The sequence below is a fragment of the Syngnathus leptorhynchus genome, chromosome 12 (genome assembly GCF_054491065.1).
Source record: "Syngnathus leptorhynchus isolate UIUO chromosome 12, UIUO_Slep, whole genome shotgun sequence".
In the NCBI taxonomy this organism is placed as follows: domain Eukaryota; kingdom Metazoa; phylum Chordata; class Actinopteri; order Syngnathiformes; family Syngnathidae; genus Syngnathus; species Syngnathus leptorhynchus.
In genome coordinates, this window is record NC_141206.1 from 8,167,651 (window position 1) to 8,195,244 (window position 27,594).

Below are 27,594 nucleotides of genomic sequence, written 5' to 3' on the forward strand. Positions count from 1 at the left end.
ATCAAACGTGTCACGGATGTTTGTTATGTGCCTGAAAAAGAGCAAGCTATGCAGTTTTAGTTCAAGAAGATGCTGGAATTTTACAGTAAGTAACAAGGAGCTACTTCAATTGTGTTTTTGTGCTTGATCGTTACATAGAATAGTTTCTTTGTTTTAAATCAACAATATTTAAATAATAATAATGCAATAATGTCATGTTCCCATCACAAAAATAAATTACAATATTTTTCCAGGGAATAGTTGACCTGATGTTTTTGGGGCACACCTTCAGCACATCTAAACAAACATGTATTTAACACAATACGCACACGTCACCTTTTTGCATATATCAACAAGCATGTGCTTACGATGACGCCTTTTCCACGATGACTCACGTGTGTGTATTTTTAATTGTTGTGCATAATTGCAGGTGAGAATGCGGGATCACACATCCGCCGTTAATGTGGAGGAGCTGCTGAGGCACTCTCAGATGGAATTGCAGTGGATCCAAAGACAGCTGGCCACCATCACTGCCAGGAACATATGCCATCACCACGTGCACTCCAAGGCAAAGGTAACAAAACTGCTGTAATGCAGACCAGTATTCAATTTTAACCTAGTATTATAACCATTTCTGGTTGGTTGTCCCAAAATAGCAAATATCTAAAATAACTGCTCTATTAATTAGATTGTAAATAGGTCACATGCAAGTATTACTCTATATTAGCATCACATATTAATTTTATATTATTTTTTTTCCCCTTACAGTATGTTACTTAAGCCAAAATGGACGTTATTGGATTATAATAGCTTCTTTACTGATTTTTTTTGTTTTTGTTTTGCCAGAGGGAAGCTTGACTTAATGCTCTGTTGAATGACTAGAGAGATAAATTTCAAAGTTGAGCTGGAGTGCAGGTCAACACTTGACGCTAATGTAACAGGCTGACATGGCTAAATGACTCCTGGCCCTTGGCATTTTGCCGACATGGAGGGGTTCACGGCGTATTTCCCCCTCCAATCCAGCTCTCCATCTGCTCCTAAATCCCGACCGACTCTCACGGCTCCGTGTCATGCCTGAAGATAATGCGTCTGGAACAAGGGCGGCCGGCGAGCGTTGCTAGGTAACAGAGTGGAACAGAGTGTACGTTGCTGCTTTCTCTTCTCACTCACGCAGACTGTAGTGTCTCCTTCCTTCTGTCCTCATCTCGGTCCCATCAAGGACTTCTTACACAACAGCAACTCGTGCTGTGAGTACAAGTTCATAGAGTGCTGCCACGCCTTCTGGTTTTGGTTGTTTTTCTTCAGGCGCGGTGGTTTCTTCAAAGTCAAATTAGAGGTACAAGATGAAATCAGAGAGGGATGATTTAGCGTAATCGTCGATTTTTTTTTTAATGTAAAATATAAAAGTCATCTTTGATTCGAATTTGATTCACCGTTTGAAAACCATCTTTGCATGCGGTCGATGGAGAATGGCATGAACGTCCGCCGCGTGCAAAATCTCGGACATACGGACGTGTGGGCGTTCAAGCACAAAGTGGACAAAAGGAACAGCGAGTTTGAGAGATGGCGCTGAGGGAAAGTCTCTGTGTGTGTGTGACAGTGACATGAAGCCGCTGCCAGTGTCTTTGCTCACACTGACTCGCAGCCAGCTACAGCTTTGCACACACTCGGCACGCTATTAAAGCTGCAGATTAGAGCCGTTCGGAAACTCACACACACACACAGAGAGCTCCATCATGTGCCCGATTTGGACTTGACGGGAAAGGGAGCGAGGGAGGCACGGCGGGCCTGTAAGGTAGGCACAAAAGCATCACAAGCTCGCTCAAGATGCAGCGTGGATTGTCTTCATCCGCCTTTCAGAATCAGAATGTTCTTAGAACTGGATTCATTTTATGCTCTCTTTGCCGGAATGCGCTCGGCCTCGTTGCAGCAGTGATGCAAGTCACTCGCTCACCAGATGGCGAGATGACTATTTAAATGACTCCTAGTCAAGATGACCTCAGGGGGGATGCCCGACATGCAACAACCGCAATCAGTGTTCTTCACATCCGTCAATCACTTGACTTGGCCCCTGATAATAAAAAAAAAAGTGAAATCAAAAATCCTTAATTTGATTTTATTGTGATCATCACCATTAGCATCTCTTCACATGTTCTTGCAATGAATGATAAAGAATAGAAAGACAAAGTGGTTGCTAAGTTTGCAAAGCTCAAAATACGTGTGGTGTTTTTTTTTTCTTTTTCCAAATCTCACCACTCAGTTGAAGCTTTGTCAGTACTTGCGATGACCTCAAAGAGAATGAGCACGCCACTGTTGCCCAACTCTGATGCAAGTCCTGTCAGAAGAGCTTTGCTTGTTTCCTTGGGTAGAAGGGACGAGGTCCCCAATGTGGATGACACAATTGGGACCGCTCACAGTCATATTCATTAAAAGGCCTCAGCTATTTATTAGAAGTGTGTGTGTATATATATTTTTTGCTGCCGGAATATTATTTGCATTTAATACAATTTTTACTTCTTGTGTTTCAGTCAAAGCCGGAAATTTCATCCCAGCTTGGCCATTCATTTCCAAATCGCTTTCGCCTCCTGGAAGAGAGAAATCGACTTTTAAGACAAGAAGTGGCTGCTCTTCGCCAAGAGAAACAGCGCTACCGCAAACTGGTAGATTACTCTTCACACGTCAGCCATGTTGTTTTTTTTTTTTTGATCTGTTTGAGCAATGTCAACAAATGCCTCCTTTTTTTTGCTGGCCTATTTATAGATATGGATGGCAATGTGGTAGAGTGGCTATTGTGCACAGCTGTGTGTGGGCGCCTTGGCATTGTTAGCATTGTACAGTACGTCCATGCGCTCACTGGTGCATGCAGAGGGCCTCTCTCTCTCCCAGGTGGTCTCGGATGGCAAGGCGTGCGAACGGTCGCCCTGACAACACGCCCATTCGAGTGCACACTGACTAGATGGTGGAGAGGAAGTGACAGCTTGATGGCTGACACTGATGCAAAAGCTGACCTAGTAATATCCGGTTTTCTCTATCGATCGTGTACGTAACACAGACTGTGGAGCTGAAAGCACAACTACTCATATTTGTTAACATTCAAGTTATTTTAAAACGTGTTTTTTTTTGGTGATATCCTTTGCAGTACATGTTAAGTAAATATTGACTTTACATGTCGTACTCTTAATTGCCACTGGGTGGTGCTAAAATAACTTTTCATATTTGTTCATATTAATTTTGATAAATTATAATTACTGTAGTTTGTACATAAAATTTTTTTGGCAAAGTTTTTTTTTTTTTTTAAAGTGACCAAATAGCTAAATTGTGATTTTGTAAGCGAGTTCCAAACTAGCAATGGTGTTTGTGGGAACTTAACTCAATTAAATTGAATAAAATAGCTTTCTATTGCAAATATTTAGTTTAAAATAATGAAAAAAAAGTTTAAAACCCTTTGTGGACAGTAAATAAATCATTTTTTTCAGCCATCCGGTCAAGCTAACAAATGAACATTTTCCAGAGAAAAGATTTATCACTAAACATGACTTGCAGGCCAGTTTGAGCCCAGCAATTCGATTATTTCTTTATCTGCGCTTGTTCAAATCATGCTATCTGGTTGTAAATGTCAAAAACCATATAGAAGAGACTTCAACAGAATCCTTTCACTGGTTACCTGGAAACTATCAGTGATAGACAGTTTACCAAAGGTACCTTCGTTGTATCGGGTGACCTGTGTTTTGTGCGGCCCACTGCTTAAAAGGCCACAGCTGTCACCCTGAATGACGTTTCCATGGCAACCGTTGTATACACTCGACCTTGCCATCATATAAGCTTTTGAACACACAATATAGCTTTTTTTTTTTTCCCAAATCATCTACTTCTCTTCTGAAGATCTTGCTTGCATGTATTTACAGCACTTTTTATGCCAATTTGGACTACTCCCCCCCTCCCCTCTTGCTTCCTATTCAGACAGAGGGGTGGTCCGAGGTCAGCGAAAAGGGCCTGCGCAGCTTCGTGCCTGCTCGACGCTAACTTGATGTGATGTAAATCAGAGCAATTCCTGCCAGTTTGAAATTATAGCTCGGGCATCTTCTGGGCGCTCAATCTCGATATTGGTTTTGCAATCGTGAAGCGAGGCTGCGTTTTCATCCCGATGGAGTAAAAAGGATCTGGTTCGAATGTCAACATTATATAAGCTTCAAAGGTTCACGGGTAAAAAAATAAAAATAAAAAAAAAGCCACGTGGATGAAAAGTCTTTGGCAGAAGTAAAATGTCTCATTTGGATGTCTTGTTATTGCGCAATAATTCCGCTTTTACAGAGTTATAATGTGTCTCATTGAATCCTGTTTGAAGGTTTTTATATTGGGGCTTGTATTTGATGATCATGAAAGGCTTGTATTCATATTTCACGGTAAATGAAAAGTGTAAATATACAGCATTCATCAAATCTGCCGACCGACTTGGATCTACTTTCTATTAATAATACCACAGAGAGTCATCAGCGTAGGACGCTTTTTTTTTTTTGTGTAAGTCATAAAACGAATGCGACATCAATCCAGATGATGCTCGGTTTGTGTCACGCCAAAAAGGTTCTGATCTAATGACACCGTAGGGAGGTCGGGCGGGGTGGGAGGGGGAGGGTCGTACTTATTCGCCGCATCTTGCCGAGACATCCCAAAAAGAAGCTCACTGGTGGGGCTGGTTGATTATCATTCAACAGCGTGAAGAGAGGAAATTGAGCACAGAGGGAAGAGTGGAGGGGAAGGAACCATGGAGGAAGGGTGTTTAGGAGGAGGGTCTTCGGAGCCCGGGGGGGGGGGGTTACATGGAGGCGGAGATAAGAGAGAGTCAGAGTGAGAGAGAGAGAGAGAGAGGGAGGGAGGGAGAAAGACGCAGGCCCCGGAGCTGCCACTGATGCTGCTGCTGATGCTGCAGCCGTTTGACGACTCCCCACCCAGAGAAGGAAAGGGAAGAGGAAGGAAGCGACGCCTCGGTCAACATGTGCCGCCGTTAGCCTCACGCGGTAAATAGCAAGCTCTCTCGTTGTCTTTTCACTGCTGCTCCCATTGATTGTTCTCAAGTGTTTCATCTGGTAGCCTCCTTGATTTCAGTGGATGGATGGTTAGCATAGCTTGGCAGCTGCATGGGAGCAACCTGACTGGATGTGACATCAGGAGGGATGTCCAAGAGAGAGATGGAAGAATTTGGAATCTGGGGGGGATTTGATGTTTTTGTCTATTTTTTTTTCTTGACTTAAAAGCTGAGCCACCTGTTTGGAGCTGTGTGTGTGTGTGTGTGTGTGTGTGGTTTTACGGCGAAGGGGTGGGGTTTGTCTTTAGATGTAATTATTATTTTCTTTTGTGTGCATGTAGAGGGAGTGACGTTATTGGTTTGGAAACATGCATACACATGTTCGAGTAAGGGGTGTGTGTGTGTGGGGGGGCGGGTTAAATGTGTGGCGGCTTTGTGAAATGAATTGATCTGGTGTGTGTGTGGTGGGCGTAGTGTGTGTGAGCGTGAGCCGTCTTTGGTAACCTGAGCTTTTCCTGGTTCCTGCATGCTACGAGGTTGCCAGGTGTTGGGAGTTTTAACACACTCATGTCTGCTCAGCATGGTTAGAATGGGTTTGGATTTTTCATCATCATCATTTTTTTTTTTTTAAATATCATTAGTTTTAATGAGTTTTTAGAGCAGGTCTTTTTATTTGTTTAGAAAAAATTCTTCATTTTATTCTGTATTATTCTGTATTATTATTATTATTTTTTTTAATATTGAGTATTTATTGAATGCCTGATTGGCATGCATGGATTTGAAAAATTGCACAGGAAATATGTTTGGATACAGTGTTGTCACCTCTTTCTGCGTTTATTGATGACATCGCTTTAAATGCTGCAAGTCCCCGAGGTTTCTTTTACGTCACCGCCTTGTGGTTTGTCGTGGAAATGTGGTTGGCCAAAGAACTTGTATCAGTTACCTTCAAACAGTAGTCCAAGTAGGAGCTCACGACACAGTTGCAAGCATTCCACACCACAGCTTTCTTCATAAACACACCCACGCATTTTCACTCTATTATTTACACGCATGCACGTCGTATGCTCTCATTGCACATTCATGTCATTTGTCATCACGGTGGGGATGGCAACGACTTCGGCTTTTCTGTATAAGTCGATGTATAGAAAAGATAATTCAACGTGTAATAATGTGATGTCGATATGAGCGCACCGACTTTTGCATTTCTGATTTTCACCCCAACTTCTCAGGTCTAAATAACCCAGATGTGGCTCCGCCCCTTTTGGATTGGTAATTGGTTTATGAGTGGACTACAATAATGAAAATTTCTGTCCTTTTAAAAGCCGGAAAATGACAGTTTCTTGATGATATAACAAGAAACCCAAAAATCATTTTTTTTTTAAAAAATACACACACAGAGAAGGTGTCATGTATTGAGTTGAAACCCGAAACATTCTGTGAGTCATCCAGCAGCATCCAAATGTTGTGCTTAAATTTGGCCTATATAAAAGAGCATCAGATATGATCAATATTTCTATCATCCAGATATCTCCAAAAAAGCCGTCTCGGTAGCAACCACGTCATCCCTCCCCCCCATTCCTCCTTTTTGCCTGCTTGTTCATGCAACATGTGAAGCTCCCATAGTTAGGCCCGAAGATGAGCGAGTGGCGTATTGATTGCGAGTATACCCGCCATAAGTGTCGATGCCATTTAGCCGTCGGGAAGCGCACGAAATTGAAGCAACTTTTCCTCCTCACGTTTCCTGGCAGCTCTTCAACATGCACGCAAGACATATTTGAAGGGGAGATGGAGCACTGCGGGAGGAAAAAGGATGCGGGCGGGGCTGAAAGAGAGTGGATGTCGGATGAAAGTCAGTCATAAAACTGAATTGGGGCTTCTGCTTGATATGCAGGTGATCTACTTGAACTCAGATAACATGATATTACAAATAATCATTTATTCATGAATGCAACTGGCAGTATGTTGGAGCTAGCTAGCTTTGGCTACATCCTGAAAATGCATTTTTTTTTTCTGAAAATGAGGGCATTTTCACGTTATAATTTCAGTTGATCTTTTGTATAACCACTCGTTTCCAAATCGATTTTGTTATTGTTCGTTTTGATGTACTAAAAACGTCCTTGGTGTGGACGCTTTAGAGCGCCTCATTGTCTGCTATGAGTGCTTACACGGCAGGAAGAAAAAGGCGGGAAAAAAAAGTCACCATTGTCAATCGTGGCGGAAATTAAAGTTTGTTGTGGACCAACGGTGCTCCTCTGGCCACTATTTGTGTTTAATTCAGTGATGCTTTTGTGTACCACTAGAGGGAGCCCACATACCAATAGCAGAGCCTCTCGACTTTGAGAATTACTTAATTATGCTCTTTGAGATTGGCTGGCAACTAGTCTTGGGTTCACCCCACATCTTGTCCAACGTCAGCTCCAGTTTGACCACGACCCACTTTATAAAATGGATGGCTACTAATGTAACTGATTCTCTGGTAATGTCCAGCCTCATCATCTTACAGAGAACCTATTAAAAGTCAGGAAACTCCCGTGGATCCCTCAAAGCCTCATTGATCCTGAAGTTATACGATATTTTAGAGTTTTTGGCACAGCACCGCGCCACGGCTCAAAGTACTCTCGTGTAAGCTTGTTTTTTTTTTGTTTTGCTACATAATCTCCCCACGCCAGGCGAGAGGAACCCTTCAGGGAAGACACATGCTGATAGAAGATCTGTTAATTCCACATCACCAATCGGGTGTCCCCTGGTAATTTAATTTTTCTCCTCCCTTTCGTGTTTCTTCACAGGCACTTTTGTTTCAATCTTACTTGATAGCATCTGCAGTGAGAGGCTTTAGTGCTGAAAGGGCATCTATTGAGGGAAGGAGGCAGAGAGGAGTTCACAATGTCACACAAAAGTCTGTTCCAGGTGACATGACAGCTCTTGTTCTGCTGTAACTCTCACCGATTTGCTTTGAGCCGCTGGGACTGGAACACCTGAGCCTTTCTTATTTTTGCAGCTTTTTGATAACATCTTTTTTTTTCTGTGGAGAATAAATAAATAATAAAAACAAGGGTGTCAAGATGTCTGCTGACACTCCCGGTTGAAGTTTACTTTCAAGCTAAACATAAAATAAAAAAAAACAATTGTGCACTGTGTATTATGCCTTAGAAAAAATGGAAAAAGCTGATTTTCAAAATATTATTTACACGCATCATCATACTCTCCATAAAAGAATCTTATTTTTTTGTCAATATTTTGCTTCATATGTAAAAATAAATAATCTGGATTGATTAATTGGTTATCGCAATTTTATTCCGCCAAATAGTTTTCCAGAAAACAAAAAAAAATAATCAAAAATCATATCAGTCGAATCCCTACTTTTGGACATTTTCTTCTGCTTGGTATCGCCAATTTGTTTCTGCTTGTTTGCTGATATATGAATGGCTGCTAAATACTGTGTGGATCCAGATTGGGAAAAAAAAAAAAAAATTAAACACACTTGAATGCTTTGTGTGTATTTCTAGCAGGCTGTATTTTAGCAACTGTGCAATGGGGTCAGGCGTAAATTATTTAGCGCCTGTGAATACTTGTATGTTTCCCACAAAATTGGGGTCACACGAGTGTTTGTAGATTGTGAACCCGCAGCGTCATGTCCGGTGGCCTCCAGATTTCTTTTGCTTCCAAGTTGATATCCTTGATCATCGAGATGCCGGCTTGCACGCGCCTGTTGGTTGTTTGGAGCGAGACATCCCACCCGAGCAATTCTGTAAGCGTGCATGAAGGTCCACCCAAGCACGTGTAATCCCTAACCAGCTTTCGGGCTCCTCATTAGCATTACACTGATCTTCCTCCGAACTTCTTCTTCTTTCCTCGCCTTGTGATGTTCTTTGCCTAGCTCAGGGGAACGAGAGGTCCTGTTCACATCAAAAGTGTTTTGTCATCAATGTGACTGGAGGCTTTGTATCGCTCTTTCGCACACATTGACTGCGTCCATAGTCTTTGAACATTACATACAGCACACACACATTGCTGTACATACTCCTGCGCCCTCATTTTCCCGAGAGGCGTTTGCATTCTCAAGGGTCAATGTTTTAGCCTACGACGGCTCCTCGTGCATTTGATCGTATATCGTGTCACATGTAATCTCAGACATTATAGCTCGCGTGAGCTAAATCTACACCATCATTTTAAGAATGGCCGTAGTTTTGACATTTTTATTTAAAACACGCTTAGCCACATAACAATCCATGAAACAAAAACACCAAAATAATCATGATACACAAACTGCTTAATTGTTTAGATTGTATTTATTTATTACGATATGTTTGTATAAAGCACAATAATAGAGTAAATAAAACAAACTGTAAATTTTTTTCCAGGATTTTTAGTACCGTCGAATTTTTTGAGGAACGAATTCATGACTTTTCCATTCATCCCAATGGGAAAAGATGACTTGAGTTCCACGCATTAAAATGATTATTCGATGAAAAAGTATAAAAAAGATACAAGGCACTTATATGACAAAGAGAATAAAAATCAAATAACGTGACCGTCGCAGCGGCGGATTAAAACGTAAAAAAACAAACAGCACACTGGCAAACGTTCCAGGAAGTGAGCTGGGGATGACTCACTGGGGATGCTGACAAAGAGTGAGCCCAATGACGACAATGTTTGCGCTTTACGTAGTGGAGAATTTAATCTCTCTTGACGTCAGCGCCGGGCCATCTCCTGCCACTCCTCTGTCACCTTTGAACCCACAAAATTGCTTTGTCTCACACATATACATAGATACGTTAACATATATAGTATTCATATTTATACTCTAAAGCCGATTAACCCCTCATTAATATTTAATGCAACACCTGTAGAGACACAGTAGCGGTATAGGCTCAAATAGAATCTCTATTGATGAATTATCTATCCGTGACATTATGGTCACGGATAGATCCGATTTAAAAAATCCACCATGTGGTGCACCGCATTAATTGTACGTATGTGCTAATCACACAGCTGGGTGTTATTTTGCAGGAAAGATGGATGTCGAACACAAGAGGTGGTAGCGTTTGACCGTTTTCAAATGAATACGATGAATCGATTGGCTTTCTGAGGCTCATTGGGAATAATGGCTTTCAGAGTTGTGTTGTCACATTATGCGCAAAAGCGTCGTTAGAAACGCCTCAAGTCGACGCTGCGCCAGTGATTAAGGTTGAAATATGGTTCTGGCTCCATTGGACTCCATCTGTAAGCCCATAAGTGCAAAACTGCGCTCAAAGGTATATTGGTGGAAGCAATTAGAAGCAATATGGCCTCCGTTTAGGTTTGTCTATTTATGTCTTAATTGACTTTTCTATCTACAGTATTTTGCCTTCTGGGATGAAACCAAAATGAGATTTTTTTACATCGCATGTTATTTCAAGTCGCATCTGTCTTATTTGTACTCAATTATTGTTTTGGTTATGTCGTAAACACACTCGCTGGTTTCCAATTTACACTAATCCAAGATCATGTTCATTTAATTGTTACAATTAATTCCCTTTAGTCAACCTTTCGCAGGCACGGCATGAAAACATTCATTAGTCCGTAAATAAATCAAGTCATGCAGGAAGCTAAGAATAGACTCTTGACACAAACCTAAACGTAGGAAGCAAGCTAAAGAAGATAAAACCCCCAGACATGATTTAATTGTAGTTTGACCCAGTCGGAATAATTCTGAAATTAGGCTGTGGCTAAAAACGATTTTTTGGCAAACAGGTACAACTCCGTTTTTGTCCCCGATGGTTAGTGACCCTTTGCCTCCAAATATTACATAAACCCAAATTAAGCCAAATGAATTCTGAGTGAAGTTCACACACCTGCTGAGACGTTGGCTACTGCGAACAGATTTCGGGCCGGAGGCTAAATAAATTTGTTTCGCCACAAAATGTTACTCAGCGTGGGTTGAGAAAATGTGTGTTCTAGCAAAGATAAGCAAGAATAATAATAAATAAAAAAAATGACGGTATTATCATCGCTTTAATACACGCAAGCTACACCGTTGTGTTTATTTGTGCGTCTGCGTATTAATTCTAGCTCCAATTGGCACGAGGTCCGGTGTGTGTGTGTCCTTCAGCTTTTGCCGCGCAGTGATGTGTTTACAAGATGTTCTGGGGTGTTAAGCTGAGCTGTGAATGTGCGATTCACTGAAAATGGCAAAGACAAGCCCGGCTATTCCCAAGACTGATTAAAAAAAAAGAAGCCTTGCTTTTTATTTTTTATTATCTTTGCATCCCATCTGACTGCAAGCCTGTTCCCCGTACGTCCCGGGACATTAGCACAGATCACCCAATTAGCAAGACCAACATTGGCTGGTGCTTTGCAGAAATTTGGTGTTGCAAAATAAAAAGACGCTCAGCAGTCTCCATGTCTTGCTGTCCTTGTCTGCTCTCTGCCCTCCATGCTAAAAAGATGGATGAGCAACCAAAGTGAGCTGCTCCTGCATCTCATTTCTTTTCTTACAAGGCTTATTGATATTGATTTTTTGTTTTTGGACATCTGACATATGTCCATAAAGTTTAACACTATTTTTTGGAGTAACCTTCAGGTTCATCTTTAGAGGACATGATTTGTTTCTTTTAGAAAACATATATAAGCCACACAGAGATCTTTAATTCAATTTATTTAATTAGTATTTAATTATGTATTATTTATTTAGTAATTATTTCATATTTTATTAGTTATTTTTTCCTCGCTGGGCCAATGGTGGATATCAACATCGTTGCCATGGTGACCGGGAAACAGGGCTGGGAATTGAATAGGCACACAAGGCCTTCTACTTTTGTGAGCAAAGTGTGAAGTGTGAAGAAGAATTTAAACCCGAGCACCTATAAAAACAAAGGTTTTCACTCACGGAGACAGCACTTTGCACAATAAACCGTGTTTATGTGCTTAAGGATACATGGGCAAGTTTTTGTAGCCTCCTTAACCTGCATGAAGTCGTAGTACCGTGCATGCCGGGATGTGACCGGACGGTCACATTGAAATCACTCCGCAGTGCTCCGAGCTGTGACGGGAGGAGAGCGTTGGCCTACTTTGAGTCTGGCGTAATTATGTAATGCTTGAGTACCTGCAGGACCAGCGGCATGACAACTTGTGGCCATGAATGTGAGCAGTGCACAGTGTAGACAGGAAGTAGCTTAGACAGGAAATTTTCTTGTCTTGTTTTTTTTTTTTTTTGGTGCACATAAGATGAAGCATTTCATATTATGAGACTATTAAAAGAACAATATATAATATAATATAATATAATATAATATAATATAATGTAATATAATATAATGTAATGTAATGTAATGTAATATCCATCCATCCATTTTCTGAACCGCTTAGATATAATATATTATAATATAATATAATGAGAGAAATAAAAGTCATTTTTTTTATGTAATATCACAATATTAAAACTTTATAATGTAACATTCCGACTTTATTCTTATTCCTTAAGACTTCTTTCCTCTGGACTTTCACTTTTTTTTTTTCAGAACAATTCTTCCTTCATGTGTCACTCATCTCCTGAGTGGTTTTATAATCCTCTGAAAGTTTTCCAATTTCTCTTAAAAACATCCAAGCAACCAAATCAGCAACCGTCACTCTCCTCACCACCTTCCCCGACGTCTTTGCCTGCCTCTTTCCATTACTTTTATGGCTTTTAAAAGCTTAGACGCGCTCCCCTGCAGAAGCGACCTGAGTCTCTTCTGTTGCTTACATAACACATTTTGTTCCACAGCGTGGCAAACGTATGTCGTTGGACGTTAATGCTGACAGCACTTTTTTTTTTTTTTCCTCGACAGAGAGCAAAGCTCCACGCTGCCTTGCAGGAAAAAAATCGTCTCAATCTGCAGCTGATTGGCCGTCACCTCAAGGCATCCAAATATGACCAGGTGATGTTTCCACTCATGTGAAAGAAAGAGCGCCACTGACCACCTGTGATGATCTATGATAATCTACCCTGGTTGTCTTTCATAAAAGACTCGCTCTTGACATCCATCCAAGGGCTTCCACTTGCGAGTTTGCTCCACAAAAAGGTTCCCATCTGTGCACAAACAATGGACACGCACACACAAAAGGAAAAGCAGGGCCAACATCCTGCCAACCTGACAGATTGCATGAAGAAAGAGTGCGGACAATCCCTCTGACCCTTGGCGAAAAGCTTATTTGGCATATTTAGCATAGCAATTAGAGGAAAGTTTTCATTTCTATCCAAACAAGGACTACATTAGGAGTGAATAGATGTTTTGCATCATATATTGTACATATCGTATATTAATATACACACACATATATATATATATATATATATATATATATATATATATACATATAAGTACATTTATAAATATATGGACATTCTATTTTATTCTATATATACATACATATTTGCAATTTAATACCTTGGGTTGTGTGTCCAATTAGTTAAACAGCTCAAATAATTACTGCTGTTTTATTATGCCCATTTCAAGACTTTTTCCGTAATTATTATGAGTTAATTCTGAAGAGTCAATGAGCAAATTCCCCCCCTGCAAGTTTTGTGCACTTCAAGTACACGGCGTTATCTTTTGTGGGCTCATGCGCTGGTTTAATTAATGAAATGATTGGCATACAGCGTCGGGAGAGGGATCCTACCAGGCCACATTTGTAGAAAACTTTGTGAGTGATAAAGGCTGGCAGACTTAACGCTCACGTCAGCAGCGCGCTTTCGTCAACGTTAAATGGCAATGTGCTGATGAATTCTTGCTCCGACTGCGAACCCCCAATCAAGCCTGCAGTCAAAAGTTAAAACTGCCTCCCTTAATAAATGGAACAAGTGGTGAGGACAGACATTGTATTATGCAACCACTAACAGAAATGAATTTTCTTCATTTCTGTCATAGGTACAGTCCGACTTCCATCAGCTGAAAGAGACGCTCGCCGTGGTGAGCCAGGAGAGAGACGCGGCCCAACAGCAGCGTAGCCAACTTCGAGGCCAAGTGGAGAACCTGGAACAGGTTCTCAAGGTGAGACGTGTTTCTGATGATGTCACATATTGAACCTCGACATGTTCCTGGCTTTACAATAATCACATTGTCCCATTTCCTGAAGCAGAAAGACCTTTTAAGAATAACTTTGCCACATTAGGCCAAATGCGATTTCCATTGTTTGTGTCTCGTCCCGTCCTGCTCGTCGGAAGTGACAGGAAAGCTGCTGCTTTGAATCAAATAGTGTCTGGACTGTAAATCGATGAAGCGAGCTTTCGCTTTTAGAATGTACTGTCAGAGCAATTTGCTGAAATCTTGCAGGGGTTTAAAAAAATCATAAAAGTTTTTTTTTTTTTTCAGTATTCGTAGACAGGCCCTCAGCAGATCTGTAGCTTAGTGCCTCTCAGTGATTATGCAAAGCGGCTGCTGCCTGTTTTAGTTTAGGGCACCTCCGAGCCATTCAGAGCGAAAAAAAAGCTTTTGGAGACGAGAGTGAAAAATGATTGCGGCGTGGCTCAGTGGTAAAGTGGTCGTCTTCCAACCCAGAGGTGCGAGATACTGATGCCCCCCACTTGACATGCATGTTAGATTTTATTAATGAGTCATTATTATGAGTGCAAAGCCATTTATAGATTTTTGGTCCATATTTGGACAGCATATGCACGAGACTGTCGAGGAGAAGCAGCGGCCACAAACAGAGCATGAACAGGCCAAGCAGAAGGAGATTCATCAATTGCAAAAGGTATGGAAAAAAAAAAACAATTATAGCGGATATATTAAATTTGTTTTTTTTTTACTTGCAATCTTAAAAAGAGACAAAAAAATGATTTTTTTCCTTCAGTGTCATAATATTTTTGTCATTCATTCACTGTCATTTAAATTAATTAAATTTATTTTAATGCCTTATTACCTCCACCAGGGCATTATGATCTCCACTACATCTAGTCTGGAATGTGATATTTGTGCTGAGTCACCGATTCACAATGCTTGTTGCCGCATCTCTTCCTGCTTGGGTTTCTAAAAATGTCCTTTTTGTTGTTAAATTTATATTCCTTTCAAGCTGTCTTTCCTGTAGCCTACACACTTTTTTTTTTTTTTTTAGGCGTGTGTTGTCTGATATCTTTTAAGCCGCTGTCCCCAATGAACCGAATCCTCCTCATTGATTGTAAAATGAACAGGATTCAATACACTCAGTATATTAATCTTTTTATAATTGCATATGTATATATAAAAATAATATATATAATATATATTATATTACATATATTAAATATGTTTTTTACACAGCTTCACAGTATTCAATAGGGCTAATTTATACACCATTGGAAATGTAAAATAAAATTTTGAAACACTTCAATTAGGTGTTCAAGTGTATTAAAATGTCTTCCCACGATTGTGCCTGTACATTAACTACCATGTGTTCAGCCACCTACGTATAATCATAGGGCGCAGATGCTTACATTAATTATGTTCTACTGAGTTGCGTAACCAAATAATGCTTTCTGCCTGCACAAATGATTGTTATTCATCCCTGATAATTAACAATTTAGATAATAAAAATGGTTTTAGTGCCAAAAATATGAAAATAGTGACCATTCCAAATGATGCTTCATCCCCAAAATTAAAAAAAATTAAAAATGATCCCAAGTGAGGAAAAGCAAATCCAAGCAGTTTGTTATTCTTTATAGTTTAAAGCTGTTTTTAATGTTCCGTGCCTGGAAACACATGTGACAGTTCATTAAAGACGTACAAGGCAACTTGTGAGTCGTGTTGACTGCATGTCAGGTGCGCGCTGTCCTCTTGAAGCCCTACGGATCTTGATTCTTGTGTCACATGTCAGTGTGTGTCTTCTTCTTTTTCCTCGTCCAGGCCCGCATTCAAGCAGACCCTGACCATGAGCAAGCCGTACAACTGTTAGAGGTACAGTAAAAAATAAATAAATAGGAATGTAATCTTAGATCAGTCTGCGATTTCCCACAATGCCACGTTATGTTTTGCTTTCATTTCCATTCATATCATCTTTCACTTTTACTATAATTTCTTTTTTTATTCTTTGCTTCTGTCCTCCCCCTAATTTTTTTTTTTTTTTTAACAGAACAATCAGAACAGAATGTTTCAGGTATTCCTCCCCCACATATTAAATAAGATCCATTGATAAAAACTAAACCGTAATGTATCTTCCTGTTGTTATATGAATTATTTAACATGAACGTGTAGGTTGTATAATCCAGTTAGCCCATAGCGGTGCTTAATGTTATGTAAGTCGTGTTATATGAGCAGCGGTGCAGACGACTTCACACGTTTTACGTGTTGATTAGACTGCGGTGGGATTTGGTACAAAATGCTGCTTTCAGCTCTTAAGGGACATTTTTTTCTAATTGGCTCTCTGATGCACATCTGTAATCTTCTATTTTCGAAGACTCGTGTCTGTTAATTCTGCATTTCATTTTGCCCTCTCATCATTCTTTTCTGTCAAAGGTCCAGATTTGTGACCTGGAGCAGACATGCGGGTCACAGAGTGAACACTTCCATCATCTGTCCAAAGAGCTGCTGGAATTCCGTTTACAATCCCATCCCGTGGAAATCCTCCTAAGTAAAGCCCCCGCCAAATCCTTCAATTTTCTCTCGGCGGAGGAGCGGCTCCCTGAAGTTGTTGTCGGATTTGAAACCCAGACAGAAGCAGGTAGGCCCGATCACAGATCAGACTTTATTCTTGTCCAATATTCATTTTGGACTTGTAATATTTTGACGCTATTTAAAGTAACAGCAAAAGCTTTGCCTTCTGCTAGCTTGTTGCTAACGCACAATGCAAAACGCCATAAACAAGCTAATGAACGGAAACTGAAACTTTCTGTCTCACTTATAGCAGTTGTCATGATCCACAAACGGTTATATTCTATTTAGTGTGAAGGTGAAGACCTTCACACTATTGTTATTCCTGTCCTTTATTATTATTATTTTACTTATTCTGCCTGTTTTTTCGCCGTTAAACTACTTCCACATACTTCAACCGATTCACTCCGTTCCACTTTTCACTTATTCCAAATATTCAGGAATCGCGCGCTCAAATTTTATACATTCAAAAAATTTTCCGTTTTCACAAAATTCACAAATTTCCGGCAATTTTTCCCCATTCATTCTTAATGGCAGATTCAACATTTCACATTTACGTTGTTCCAGTTTGAAATTCACATCATTCAACCCATTCAAATCACATTGGGGACATTCCCAAACTTGGCAAATTCAAAATTTTCACATATTCACGTTTCAAAATTTCACAAAATTCCACAAAATTCCACAAAATTCCACAAAATTTCCTTTTTCACTTCTAATTTCAACATACTTCAACCGATTCAACTCGTTCCAACTTTCAACTGTTCATCTTTTCCCTACCTATTCCACACCTTCCCATTCAGCAAAAATTTCCCATTTTTCAAATTTGAAATTCAACCAAATTCTGCAAAATTTCCTTTTTCCACTCTAATTTCCACATTTTTCAACCGATTCAACCCATTCCACTTTTCAACTCTTCATATTCTTCCTACCTATTCCCCAAATTCCCACTTAACAAAAATTCCACATTTTTCAAATTTGAAATTCAACCAAAATTTCCTTTTTCCACTCTAATTTCAACATTCTTCAACCGATTCAACCCATTCCAATTGTATTCACTATGTTCAACTTATGCATTTTCGCTAACTTTTTCAATTTTTGTCCGATTCAACCCGTTTCAACATTTATCTCCGAGAGTGACAACTAGACGGCCGTATATTTCGTTTCGTTCCAAATTTCAAAACTTTTTGGCGCAATTTTTTTTAAAAATTCCCATTCATTCTCAATGGGGATTTATAATTTGCTCTAACTTCTACATTTTTCAACCGATTCAACCCATTCCAACTTTCAACTCTTCATATTCTTCCTGCCTATTCCCCAAATTCAAACTTACCATAAATTCCACATTTTGAAATTTGAAATTCAACCAAATTTTCCAAAATTTCCCTTTTCCACTCTAATTTCTACATTTTTCAACCGATTCAACTCGTTTCAACTTTCAACTCTTCATATTCTTCCTCCCTATTCCACAAATTCACACTTACCATAAATTCCAAATTTTCAAATTTGAAATTCAACCAAATTTTCCGAAATTTCCTCTTTCCACTCTAATTTCGACATTTTTCAACCGATTCGACTCGTTTCAACATCATTCTTCGGCATTCCCCGAGTATTTATTCAACTTCTTCACCTTCACACGCAATTTCCTCAGGAATTGCAAATTCTAGTTCATTCTATTATTACTGTATGTTATTGTAAAATAAACAATTATAAACTGCAAGGGGGGTGTGGCAAATGGCCCGGCCATAGTTTGGGCAACGTTGTGGTTACACACTTTGGGCGAATGATTCGTCACAGGCTGACCACAGGAGCTCAGTGATACACTGTCACTACCAGCTCTAATTTCCTCCAGCCATTCATCTGTCTGGACTCGTACACTACAATTTGTGTTCCCTGCATTTTTCATGTGTTTAACCCCAAGGACATTGATGGTATTTAAGGACAAATGCGCCGCACGTGATCGTTGACGGGGCCAAACGGGCCTCGGATGTTTGGCTGCTCACTCATTTTAACAGGAGATCAATAGACGGGCAATGAGACGCAAATGGCTTGCAGGAGGAAAGACAGTTGCTCTTTAATTGTGATGGAAATCAATTTCTCCCAGGCGATGAGAGAGCGCCAAACGCACCACCACTGAACTCGGAGTTCTCGCAGTGCCCGAAGCAGACTGGAGACAGGGAAAGCACAGATTGGCCGTCTGTCGAGTTCCGGACCGTGAAAACGGAACGCGCCAGCTGCACTCAGCGGCTGACCCCATCAGCGGTGAGTCTTCAAACCTTGGATTCAAGCCTATTGGTGTCAAGGAAGTATGTCGAGGTGATACATGAGATCTTTGTATGTTGTAAATTCAATTATGGAAATTAACCGTGATTGTTTTTTCTCGGGCTTTGTTGCCAAGTTACAGATGGAGGATGAACCAAGCCCATCGCCCAGGTCCAAGCCTCGCTACACAGGCCAGGTCCGACTTTGCACTGCCCGATACAGGTGAGGATCCTCAGCTTCTTCATTTGTTGCTTTAGAAACCATTTATAAAGCTTCAAATTCTTCTTTTAGTTATAATCCCTATGACGGACCAAACGAACATCCTGAAGCAGAGCTCCCTCTTGTGGCTGGGAAGTATTTGTATGTATACGGCAACATGGATGACGACGGATTCTATGAAGGTGATTTTTTTTTTATTTGCCTGAGGAAAATCTCTTTTGCTGTCTCAACAACTGACTTCAGAGCTTTGCTATCAAATCTCCAAAGCATTATAACGGCCTCCCAATCAGACGCAATGCTAATCCCCAATAGTGAGCAAGCCTTCGGGGCCGGCGCAGGATGCCGCAGACGCCGTTGCGCTCAGCTGCACTGACTCATTAAAGCTGGAAGGGGAGGGGGGGGAGGGCGGTTGAGATTGCATGGCGGCATGGAGGAGGCGTTGTGGGTTTAACCATGAAGGAGAGAGACCAAGCTGTTGTCAAGATGGGACCTCGGTTTCTTTTAGCTTGATGACTAATCCAGCTGGGCTCGCCTTAATCATAAACACACGCACGTACATGCACACGCAGCTTTAACGAGTCACCGGCGGGGTTCCGTGGATGGAAAAAAAATATGATAGTGAGCTTTTCTGATAACAGAAGAATAATCACAGTCCTCGAATAAGCTGTGAACTGAAGTTGTAGTTTGGCGTCTAACGTGCAACGATGCCAAAACCGGCCTAATTTAGGACACAACTTCAACCCGCCACTCTACTTGTTTTTTTAAACATAGGGGAGCTGCTGGACGGCCAGCGAGGACTTGTCCCGTCAAACTTTGTAGAGTTTGTCCAGGACAAGGAGAAGCTGTCCATTCAAGCTGGAGATGGAGAAGATCTTGGCCCGGTCGAACATACACCCCAAGCCTTGATGCCCGTGGATGGAGGTACCGGCCATGATGTTCTCTTGGGCTCGGCGAACGCCTTGGTACCCTGTAGCAACGGAACGGTTGGCCCCCTGGACCCGGAGGACCTGGCTGAAGACGTTGTGCCTTATCCCCGAAAGATCACTCTGATCAAGCAGCTGGCGCGAAGTGTCATCGTAGCTTGGGAGCCTCCGGTCGTGCCTTTGGGCTGGGGGAACATCTCCGGCTACAACGTATTGGCGGACGGCGAGATGCGAGCCAGCATACAGTTTGGCGGGCGTACCAAATGCTTGCTGGAGAAACTGGACCTGGACGGATGCGTCCACCGCGTGTCGGTACAGAGCGTCACCGACAGGGGCTTGTCGGACGAACTACGCTGCACCCTTTTAGTGGGAGCCAACGTGGTGGTGGCGCCTTGCGGCCTCCGGGTGGATGACATCCAACGGGACACAGCCGAGCTCTCCTGGTTGCCTAGCAACAGCAACTACGGTCACACCGTCTTCTTGGACGGAGTGGAGCACGCGGCGTTGAAACCGGGGAGATACAGACTACGTTTCTTCAACCTAAAGCCGCTGACGGTGTACAAAGTGTCGGTGGTGGCACAGCCTCACCAGGTGCCATGGCAACTGCCTTTGGAGCAGAGGGAGAGGAAGGAAGCGGGAGTGGAATTCTGCACTCAGGCTGCAGGTCAGCACTACATCATGGAGACTCATGTTTGCATTGCTTCATATATCCCCGATAGACCTTGTCAATATTTCTTACTTAGGATTCAGAAAAGATAGCTGCGTATGCATATTTCTGTTTCCTTTCAGGTTGTAATGCAATGTCAATTTGTGTTACCAGCCGCAACATTCGGTAAACCAGCCCAATCCAATAAGCACTCTGGCCACAATCCTACTCAATTTTATTGACACTGTTGGCGCACGAACAGAAAAATATCCAAACTGATTTCATTTATTATTGGTAGACATCTATTTAAGAATAAATAGTAAGCTTGTGTGCCCAATGTTGTGACTGGTGAGTGGGGCTGCACTAAACTACAGATGAGTCCAACATTTCCTCACTGTGCCATTGTTGTGTATTGTATCTCGTCTAGGTCCAACACCCTATTGCAGAACAGGTCAGAATCAAATATCAAATCCTAAACTGGATTTCACATACATCTCACTTCTGAATGATGGAAGGCAATCTCCAAACGAAATAAAATGCAACTTTGCTCAGCTTTCCTCACGACACATTACTAATGAGCACTAAACCAAGCACCGGCAGATACTATGATCGTGTATTATCCCTATGAGTCATTCTCCTTGCCTGTAGCATAGCCCCGGCCTAACTATTATGTAATTTAAAACAGTGGCAACGTAGTATGAATACGCATTTGTTTCTGCATACAGTAAATGCAGATTTGCATGTCATTAATATCCTGCAAAACAACTTGTTCGTCGGGTTATGTGGCACACCACGTGATCACAATACTGCACATGTATTATGCAGCATGCAGTTAGAAATGATCCCATTTAATTCTTTGGAGACTTCTGCAACCACATCGCACCCTTCATGTGCATGTTGGTGCTTTTGCTTAAGAATGGTTTTCCCGTTTGGATATGGAATATGAAATAATTTAACACTCTTACTTCCCAGGTCCTCCTCTGCCTCCGCAAGATGTGCAGGTGCTCTGTGGGCAGGCACCAGGGGTCCTACAGGTTCGTTGGAAGCCCCCCCTATTGTCTCCATCAGGCACGTCCAATGGTGCCAATGTTCTTGGCTATGCTGTCTGCACTAAAGGACAGAAGGTGAGGTGGATTTTTTTTTCCTTACTCATCTCTGATTCTGGATGACTCCTTTGTATGCTAAGGTTCCGTGATCAAAACTGGGTCACTCATGACTGTGTATACGTTTGCAGTATGCTGCTCGTATCTCTAATCCGTCTCAATACCAAAACCGCATATCGTTTCAGTCGGATTCTTAACTATGCCTCTTCTGCCCTCTGGTGACGACAAGACTGAATCACCCTTTTATTCAGTCAGTTGCTTGGTTACAGGTTCACTTGTGTGTGTCTTGAAACCAGATCGCAGAGGTGATGTTCCCAATGGCGGACTACGTGACGGTGGAGATGACGAGGATACAGTGCCTGGAAGCCAGGGAGGTGATAGTCCGGACCCTGTCGGCGCAGGGAGAGTCGCAGGACTCCCACGTGGCCCTCATTCCAAACAACCTGCTCGTGCCTCTACTTCCGCTTCCTCTGCCAGCGCCAATGCACCCCCATCCCCACAGCCAACCTCACCTCACATCTCCTCACCACCCTCACGCCCCCCCGCAGCTTCCTGCCCCGCCCCAAGCCCACGGACAGCCGGCCCCACGCCATCCCTACCCCCATGTCCCTCAGCCGAGAGTCCCTCACCCAGGCGGGCCCCAACCGAACCAGAATCGACCGCCCCACCCTCATCCGCAGCAGCCCCTGCACCTCCACCAAGGTCCCAGGCCCCAGCACCGACTGCCTCTGCAGCCCCACGCCCATCCCCACCCCGTACCTCAGAGACCAGTAAGTGCCAGAGACCTGGATGCCAAAGAGCAAGCCGCCCACCACGGAGCCGCCGTCCCGCCCGGTTGGGACCTTGCACGCTCCCCTTCGTCCCAGCCGCCCGTACCCATGCAGGGCCACACCCTTGAGCCCCCCCCCCCTGGCAATCCACGTTGCCCCTCCCCTCAGAGGATTCTACCACAACCGAGAGGCACTCTTATCCCAGACAACGTGGCCAAAGCCATCGCCCGGGAAGCGGCGCAGAGGGTGGCGGCGGAGAGCGGCAAGGTCTGACCACACCTGACCACGCCTGGTTGTCATGGCAACACTCCAGTTACACCCTCCTGTCTAACATTTCAGGGGGATCGGAGACCTGTTAGCTACGGCGAACAGGGTCAGTCCTTTCACCAGCATCACTCTGATGAAGACGATGAAGACGAAGAAGGGTTCCCACGTCGCCGCCGACGAGGACCTTCGGTCGACGAGTTTCTCCGAGGCTCTGAGCTAGGAAGGCCGGTATGTGACACGGGACGAGCCTTCTCACAGAATCACCGACCTTACACAAAGCGGGAGAGAGGCAAATGTGGCTGGTTGCATGCCAAGTGCCAACGCGACCGTGCCGGCGTCACTGTGTGTGCGTTTGTTTGTCACGCGTGTTTGGTGTGTGCACGTCTGTACGTATGTATGTGGACTTAAACAAGCGGGTCTGTGTGTTTGTGTGTGACTGTCAAAAGCCTCACTATAGTCACAATGAAGATTATCACAGCGAGAGCAGCCGCGGCTCTGACCTGTCTGACATCATGGAAGAGGATGAGGAGGAGCTGTACTCAGAGATGCAGCTGGACGAGGGACGCCGACGCAACTCGCACAACACACCCAAGGTGCAGTTCTTTGCACTTGCTGTACTTAGACTCAAATTTACTGTTGCGAACTGCACAGGCACAGATATTTGACTGCTGCCTTTTCTTGCACTGGATATGTGTTGTTAGCGTGTGTGCCGAGTTTAGGGTAGAGTACAGTGGAACTTCCTAATTGGAGAATCGAAAAGAAGAAAAGTGTTATAAATATTAGATCGAGACAAATTAAGCACCGTTTCAAAAACTAGGACAAAGTCAAACTAGTGACAGACAAGAACCGTGGTGCCTCCAGAAGTTGATTTTTTTGCAAATCATCTTTCCCCATTGAGATGAATAGAGATGCAAATAATACGTTCCAGCTCACCTAAAAACACCAAATTAATTTAATAAACGCGCAAACCAAAACGGCCCTTCTTGTTGGTAGGGAAACCAGTTCAACTAATTGTTACTGCCATCTAGTGGTTGGGAGGACCTAAGCCATTTTGACTTGAACATTAAAAGCAGACACCATTATTTCACATCTCCTTCTCTATGAGCTGAATGATTATTCCAGAACAATACACTTTCTTGAAGGCTTGTTTGTGTGTGTGTTTCCGTGTGCGTCAGCGTGTCTGTGTTTCAGTGTGCCTGTCTGCGAGCGCTGCATGAGTTTGTTTACATACAATTTGTTGGACTATGTCAAACCACATTGACTGCATATTGTTCACAAACACTACCGTAGGAAATTGAACTGACGTGTGAATAGTTGCTGTCTTCTGCATTGTAGTCAAACACTCCCTCTAGAGGCCGTCACGACCGGGAGGGCGGGCGAAAGATTCATCACGGTGGCTCGCAGCCTCAGAGACGACCTCTGATGGTCCCTGCCATCGGTCAGTACAACCCGGGTTCATTTATGTTTACACCAAGGCTCCATGCATGAGATACCGAGATACTTTTAAATGTCTTTCTACTTGCCACATGATTCTGTCTTATTATTATACATTGTATCACCGGCACCTTCTGATTGGTGTTTCCTGTAGAAGTAACCTTTGAGAATAACAGTGAGGGAAACATGTCCCACATCACGGAGAACTATGGCAGAGTAGCTCGGTTCAGGACCAGGTCTTCCCGCAGGCACGGGGGCGGCACCAGGTCTCCCCATGGTACGTGCTGCGACCTGCAGTCCGAGTTTTATGCCGCTAGCAAGTTGGCTAATGGCAAGAAGGAGCTGGAGACAATTGCGAACGGGGTTGCAAAGGGGCTGGAAAGTTTTCTGGTAATTTTCCACATCAATAAATTGAGAACCATTTCAGGGTGGAAACTTTTCAGTGTGAGTTCCAGAATTTTGCAACACTATCCGCAAGTGTCTGTTTCTCTTTTGATTGGTACTCACCCTGTCGAATGGCACCATTGAACTGCACAGATGGAAGAGCCACTTAAGTCCACAGTTTGACTGATTGCACCGAGACCGCTCCCCTCACTGCACTGGGGTCCAGATGCCTGCTGAGACCCCCCCCCCCCTTTTTTTTGGTTATCACACAAGTGACTCTTTTCGAAGCATTTTAGCATGAACTTTTCCGTTTGGTTGGGAATTTGGGATTTCATGCATCTATTGACAGGATAAAAAAATAATAATAATGTGGGCATATGCATTCCAGGGAGTGACCGTGGATTCCACTCTAGTGTCAATATTAAGATATCGAGTATGTTCCACTTGTATGTTGCGAGCATGTCACAGAACCGTATGTTCCCGACCTTGTCTGTGTGTCACTTCCTGTTTTATCTCACCCATTGTCTGTTACGCAATCAGAAAATTTTTGGCCAATCTTCAGCATGTTGACAAGCTGCTGCCACACAATAGCTGAAAAATGCACTTTTTATTTCTCATTCGTGTGTTGAAGATGGCTACAGGGATCGTCACTCTCCAACCTACTTTGATGAGTCGGAGCCAGAGGAGTCCTTTCGGGTATTTGTGGCTCTCTTCGACTACGACCCTCTGTCCATGTCCCCTAACCCAGACGCGGCTGATGAAGAGTTGCCCTTCAAAGAGGGACAAATCATCAGGGTGAGAGGTTAACATTCATATATTGTACTTGACACTTGTAATGTATTGCTGCCTCTTCTTCACCAGATATTTGGTGATAAAGACACCGACGGGTTCTACAGAGGAGAAGTAAGGGGCAGGATGGGGCTGATCCCGTGTAACATGGTGTCCGAGATACGAGCGGAGGATGACGAAACTATGGATCAGCTCATCAAACAAGGCTTCCTACCGCTCAGCACCCCAGTGGACCGACTAGGTACTAAACATCAGATGAATACCAGTCAATTGATGACTTCATGATAAAAGTCATTGATCATGACTTTCAGAGCAGAACAGAAGAAACCTCCGTCGAGGCGAGGCCTCCAGGAGGATGGTGGCTTTGTATGACTATGACCCCCGAGAGAGCTCGCCGAATGTTGACGTTGAGGTATCGCAAATCAGCAGCTGAGGATGATAATGTAAAAAAAAATTATATAATGAAAAAAATGTAAATATAAAATAAAATATAAATAATAAAATATATATAAAAAAATATACATATGTAAAATATAAAAATAAAAAACAAATGATGTAAAAAAAATAAAAAAAAACTAATACATCTTTCCCCCCTTTGATAGGCTGAGCTGACCTTCTGCACTGGTGACATCATCGCAGTATTTGGTGATATCGATGAAGACGGATTCTATTATGTGAGTCTTCTCAATGATCATCTTGTATCTTGTTTTCGGGCGCTGAGTCCTCCCTCCCTCCATAGGGTGAGATCAACGGCCACCGCGGTCTGGTTCCCTCCAACTTCCTGGAAGAAGTGCCTGACGACGTGGAGGTGTATCTGACCGATACGCCCTCCAACTTCCCCCCCGAGGAGCCTGCCAACCGGCTCCCCGCCAACTCTGCCGCCAGCGTCCCGGAGGGCAAACGGGTACACCATCACCATCGCCGCTCTCAGCGCTAAGGCCCTGTTGCTCATCCATTGCCCCCCCCTCTCCTCTCTTTGATTTCCGTCTCTCGCTTGCTCCACGTGTGTGTGTGTGCCTCCATCGTGTGTGTTTCTTGTCCGTGTGGTGGCTGTGGTGACCGACTAACAACCCCCCCCCCCCTCCCCCTTCCTGCTCTGTCACCGTCGGGAACAAGGGGGCGACCAAAACCAAAAACAATCGAGTGTAACACCTTTCTGAGTCTCAGAGAAAGGAAGAAGCAAAGCCTGACGTGGACAGAGAGAGAGAGAGAGAGGATAGACTCTGCGGGGGGATGGGGAGGGGTGCGGGGGGGGGGGGGGGGGTCTCGCATGCTTGAGGACTCATTTCTTCCATTTGTACCTCTTTGCACTGAAACACAAAAATCTCATTGTGGTTATTGTGTATGGCAACAATAATGACAAGTGCTTTAATAACACTTACACTGAACAACATAAAAATACTATCATTGGAGAAAAAAAAACAAAAAAAACCCCAATAAGCATGCCTTTTTCATACAGTTCCATTTTCTAATGACTCTTGACTGTTGTGTTTCCCGAAAAGAGGCTTTGTTTCTTTTGTGTATGTTGCACACACATCAATCTATTTTTCAGCTCTGTTTTGAGGCCAAAATTAACGGAAGCACTGAGACATCCCGACTGTATTGTTACAAAGGAACAATAAAAGAAATGAGAAGAAAGAGAGAAAAAAAAAATTGGATATTAAAAACCTTTTTTGGCGCTCTCTGTGTTGTTGTGTGTGTCAATGTTTTCATTGTGGTGCATTGTGGTCCGTGGGTTCTTTCTGATGGTGACTTACGCTGCTACATTTTTTTTCATTTCCTCCCTTTCACCCTGCTTGTCCAAAAATAAAAAAAAGATTTTAAAAAATGTCATGTCACACCACTAGCCCCTCCCTACAGTAAGTCAACAACTTGAGATACCAAACTAGCAGCTCAAATGCGCTCCAGCTTGAGGTCACAGAGCTTTTTTTTTCTTTTTTGAAATAACACTATACTGTCTCCCAAACAAAAGTGTGCATCAGGCTAACGCATTTAGAAGACAAGCCATGGTATCTCCAGTTGTGTCCTTGGGTGTTGTACTTGATAAGTTCCATCATGGCCGACTGGTGGCGGACTCTTCCGGCTTTGTCAAACAACTTCTTCCTCAGTGTTTCCACAACATTTGTCCTTTTGTTCAAACATAAAAATCTTGAATAGAAGTTTCCCGAGATAGGTTCCAGCTCCAAATGAACGTCTGACCCTTTCTATGT

General features: G+C 42.8%; 1 protein-coding gene across 4 annotated transcripts in view; it reads left to right on the forward strand.

The window, feature by feature from the left end:
* Window positions 1-16: 16 nt before the first annotated feature.
* The window catches only part of rimbp2a (RIMS binding protein 2a), a 27,905-nt gene continuing 327 nt past the window's right edge, over window positions 17-27,594 (forward strand). The window contains exons 1-24 of one of the 4 annotated variants that reach the window (XM_085926174.1): window positions 17-85; window positions 410-553; window positions 2,508-2,639; window positions 12,811-12,900; window positions 13,891-14,013; window positions 14,630-14,716; window positions 15,844-15,894; window positions 16,453-16,657; window positions 18,692-18,849; window positions 18,986-19,071; window positions 19,141-19,250; window positions 19,840-20,655; window positions 21,065-21,088; window positions 21,610-21,761; window positions 22,037-22,777; window positions 22,850-23,005; window positions 23,224-23,370; window positions 24,113-24,215; window positions 24,366-24,488; window positions 25,227-25,390; window positions 25,457-25,625; window positions 25,696-25,796; window positions 25,987-26,058; window positions 26,124-26,288. In XM_085926174.1, coding sequence (XP_085782300.1) covers window positions 17-85; window positions 410-553; window positions 2,508-2,639; window positions 12,811-12,900; window positions 13,891-14,013; window positions 14,630-14,716; window positions 15,844-15,894; window positions 16,453-16,657; window positions 18,692-18,849; window positions 18,986-19,071; window positions 19,141-19,250; window positions 19,840-20,655; window positions 21,065-21,088; window positions 21,610-21,761; window positions 22,037-22,777; window positions 22,850-23,005; window positions 23,224-23,370; window positions 24,113-24,215; window positions 24,366-24,488; window positions 25,227-25,390; window positions 25,457-25,625; window positions 25,696-25,796; window positions 25,987-26,058; window positions 26,124-26,288 — 4,188 coding nt within the window. Of the gene's footprint in view, window positions 86-409; window positions 554-2,507; window positions 2,640-12,810; window positions 12,901-13,890; window positions 14,014-14,629; window positions 14,717-15,843; window positions 15,895-16,069; window positions 16,094-16,452; window positions 16,658-18,691; window positions 18,850-18,985; window positions 19,072-19,140; window positions 19,251-19,839; window positions 20,656-21,064; window positions 21,089-21,609; window positions 21,762-22,036; window positions 22,778-22,849; window positions 23,006-23,223; window positions 23,371-24,112; window positions 24,216-24,365; window positions 24,489-25,226; window positions 25,391-25,456; window positions 25,626-25,695; window positions 25,797-25,986; window positions 26,059-26,123; window positions 26,289-27,594 lie in introns of those variants that run through there. The other 3 variants (XM_085926176.1, XM_085926175.1, XM_085926177.1) reach the window with 3 other exon arrangements.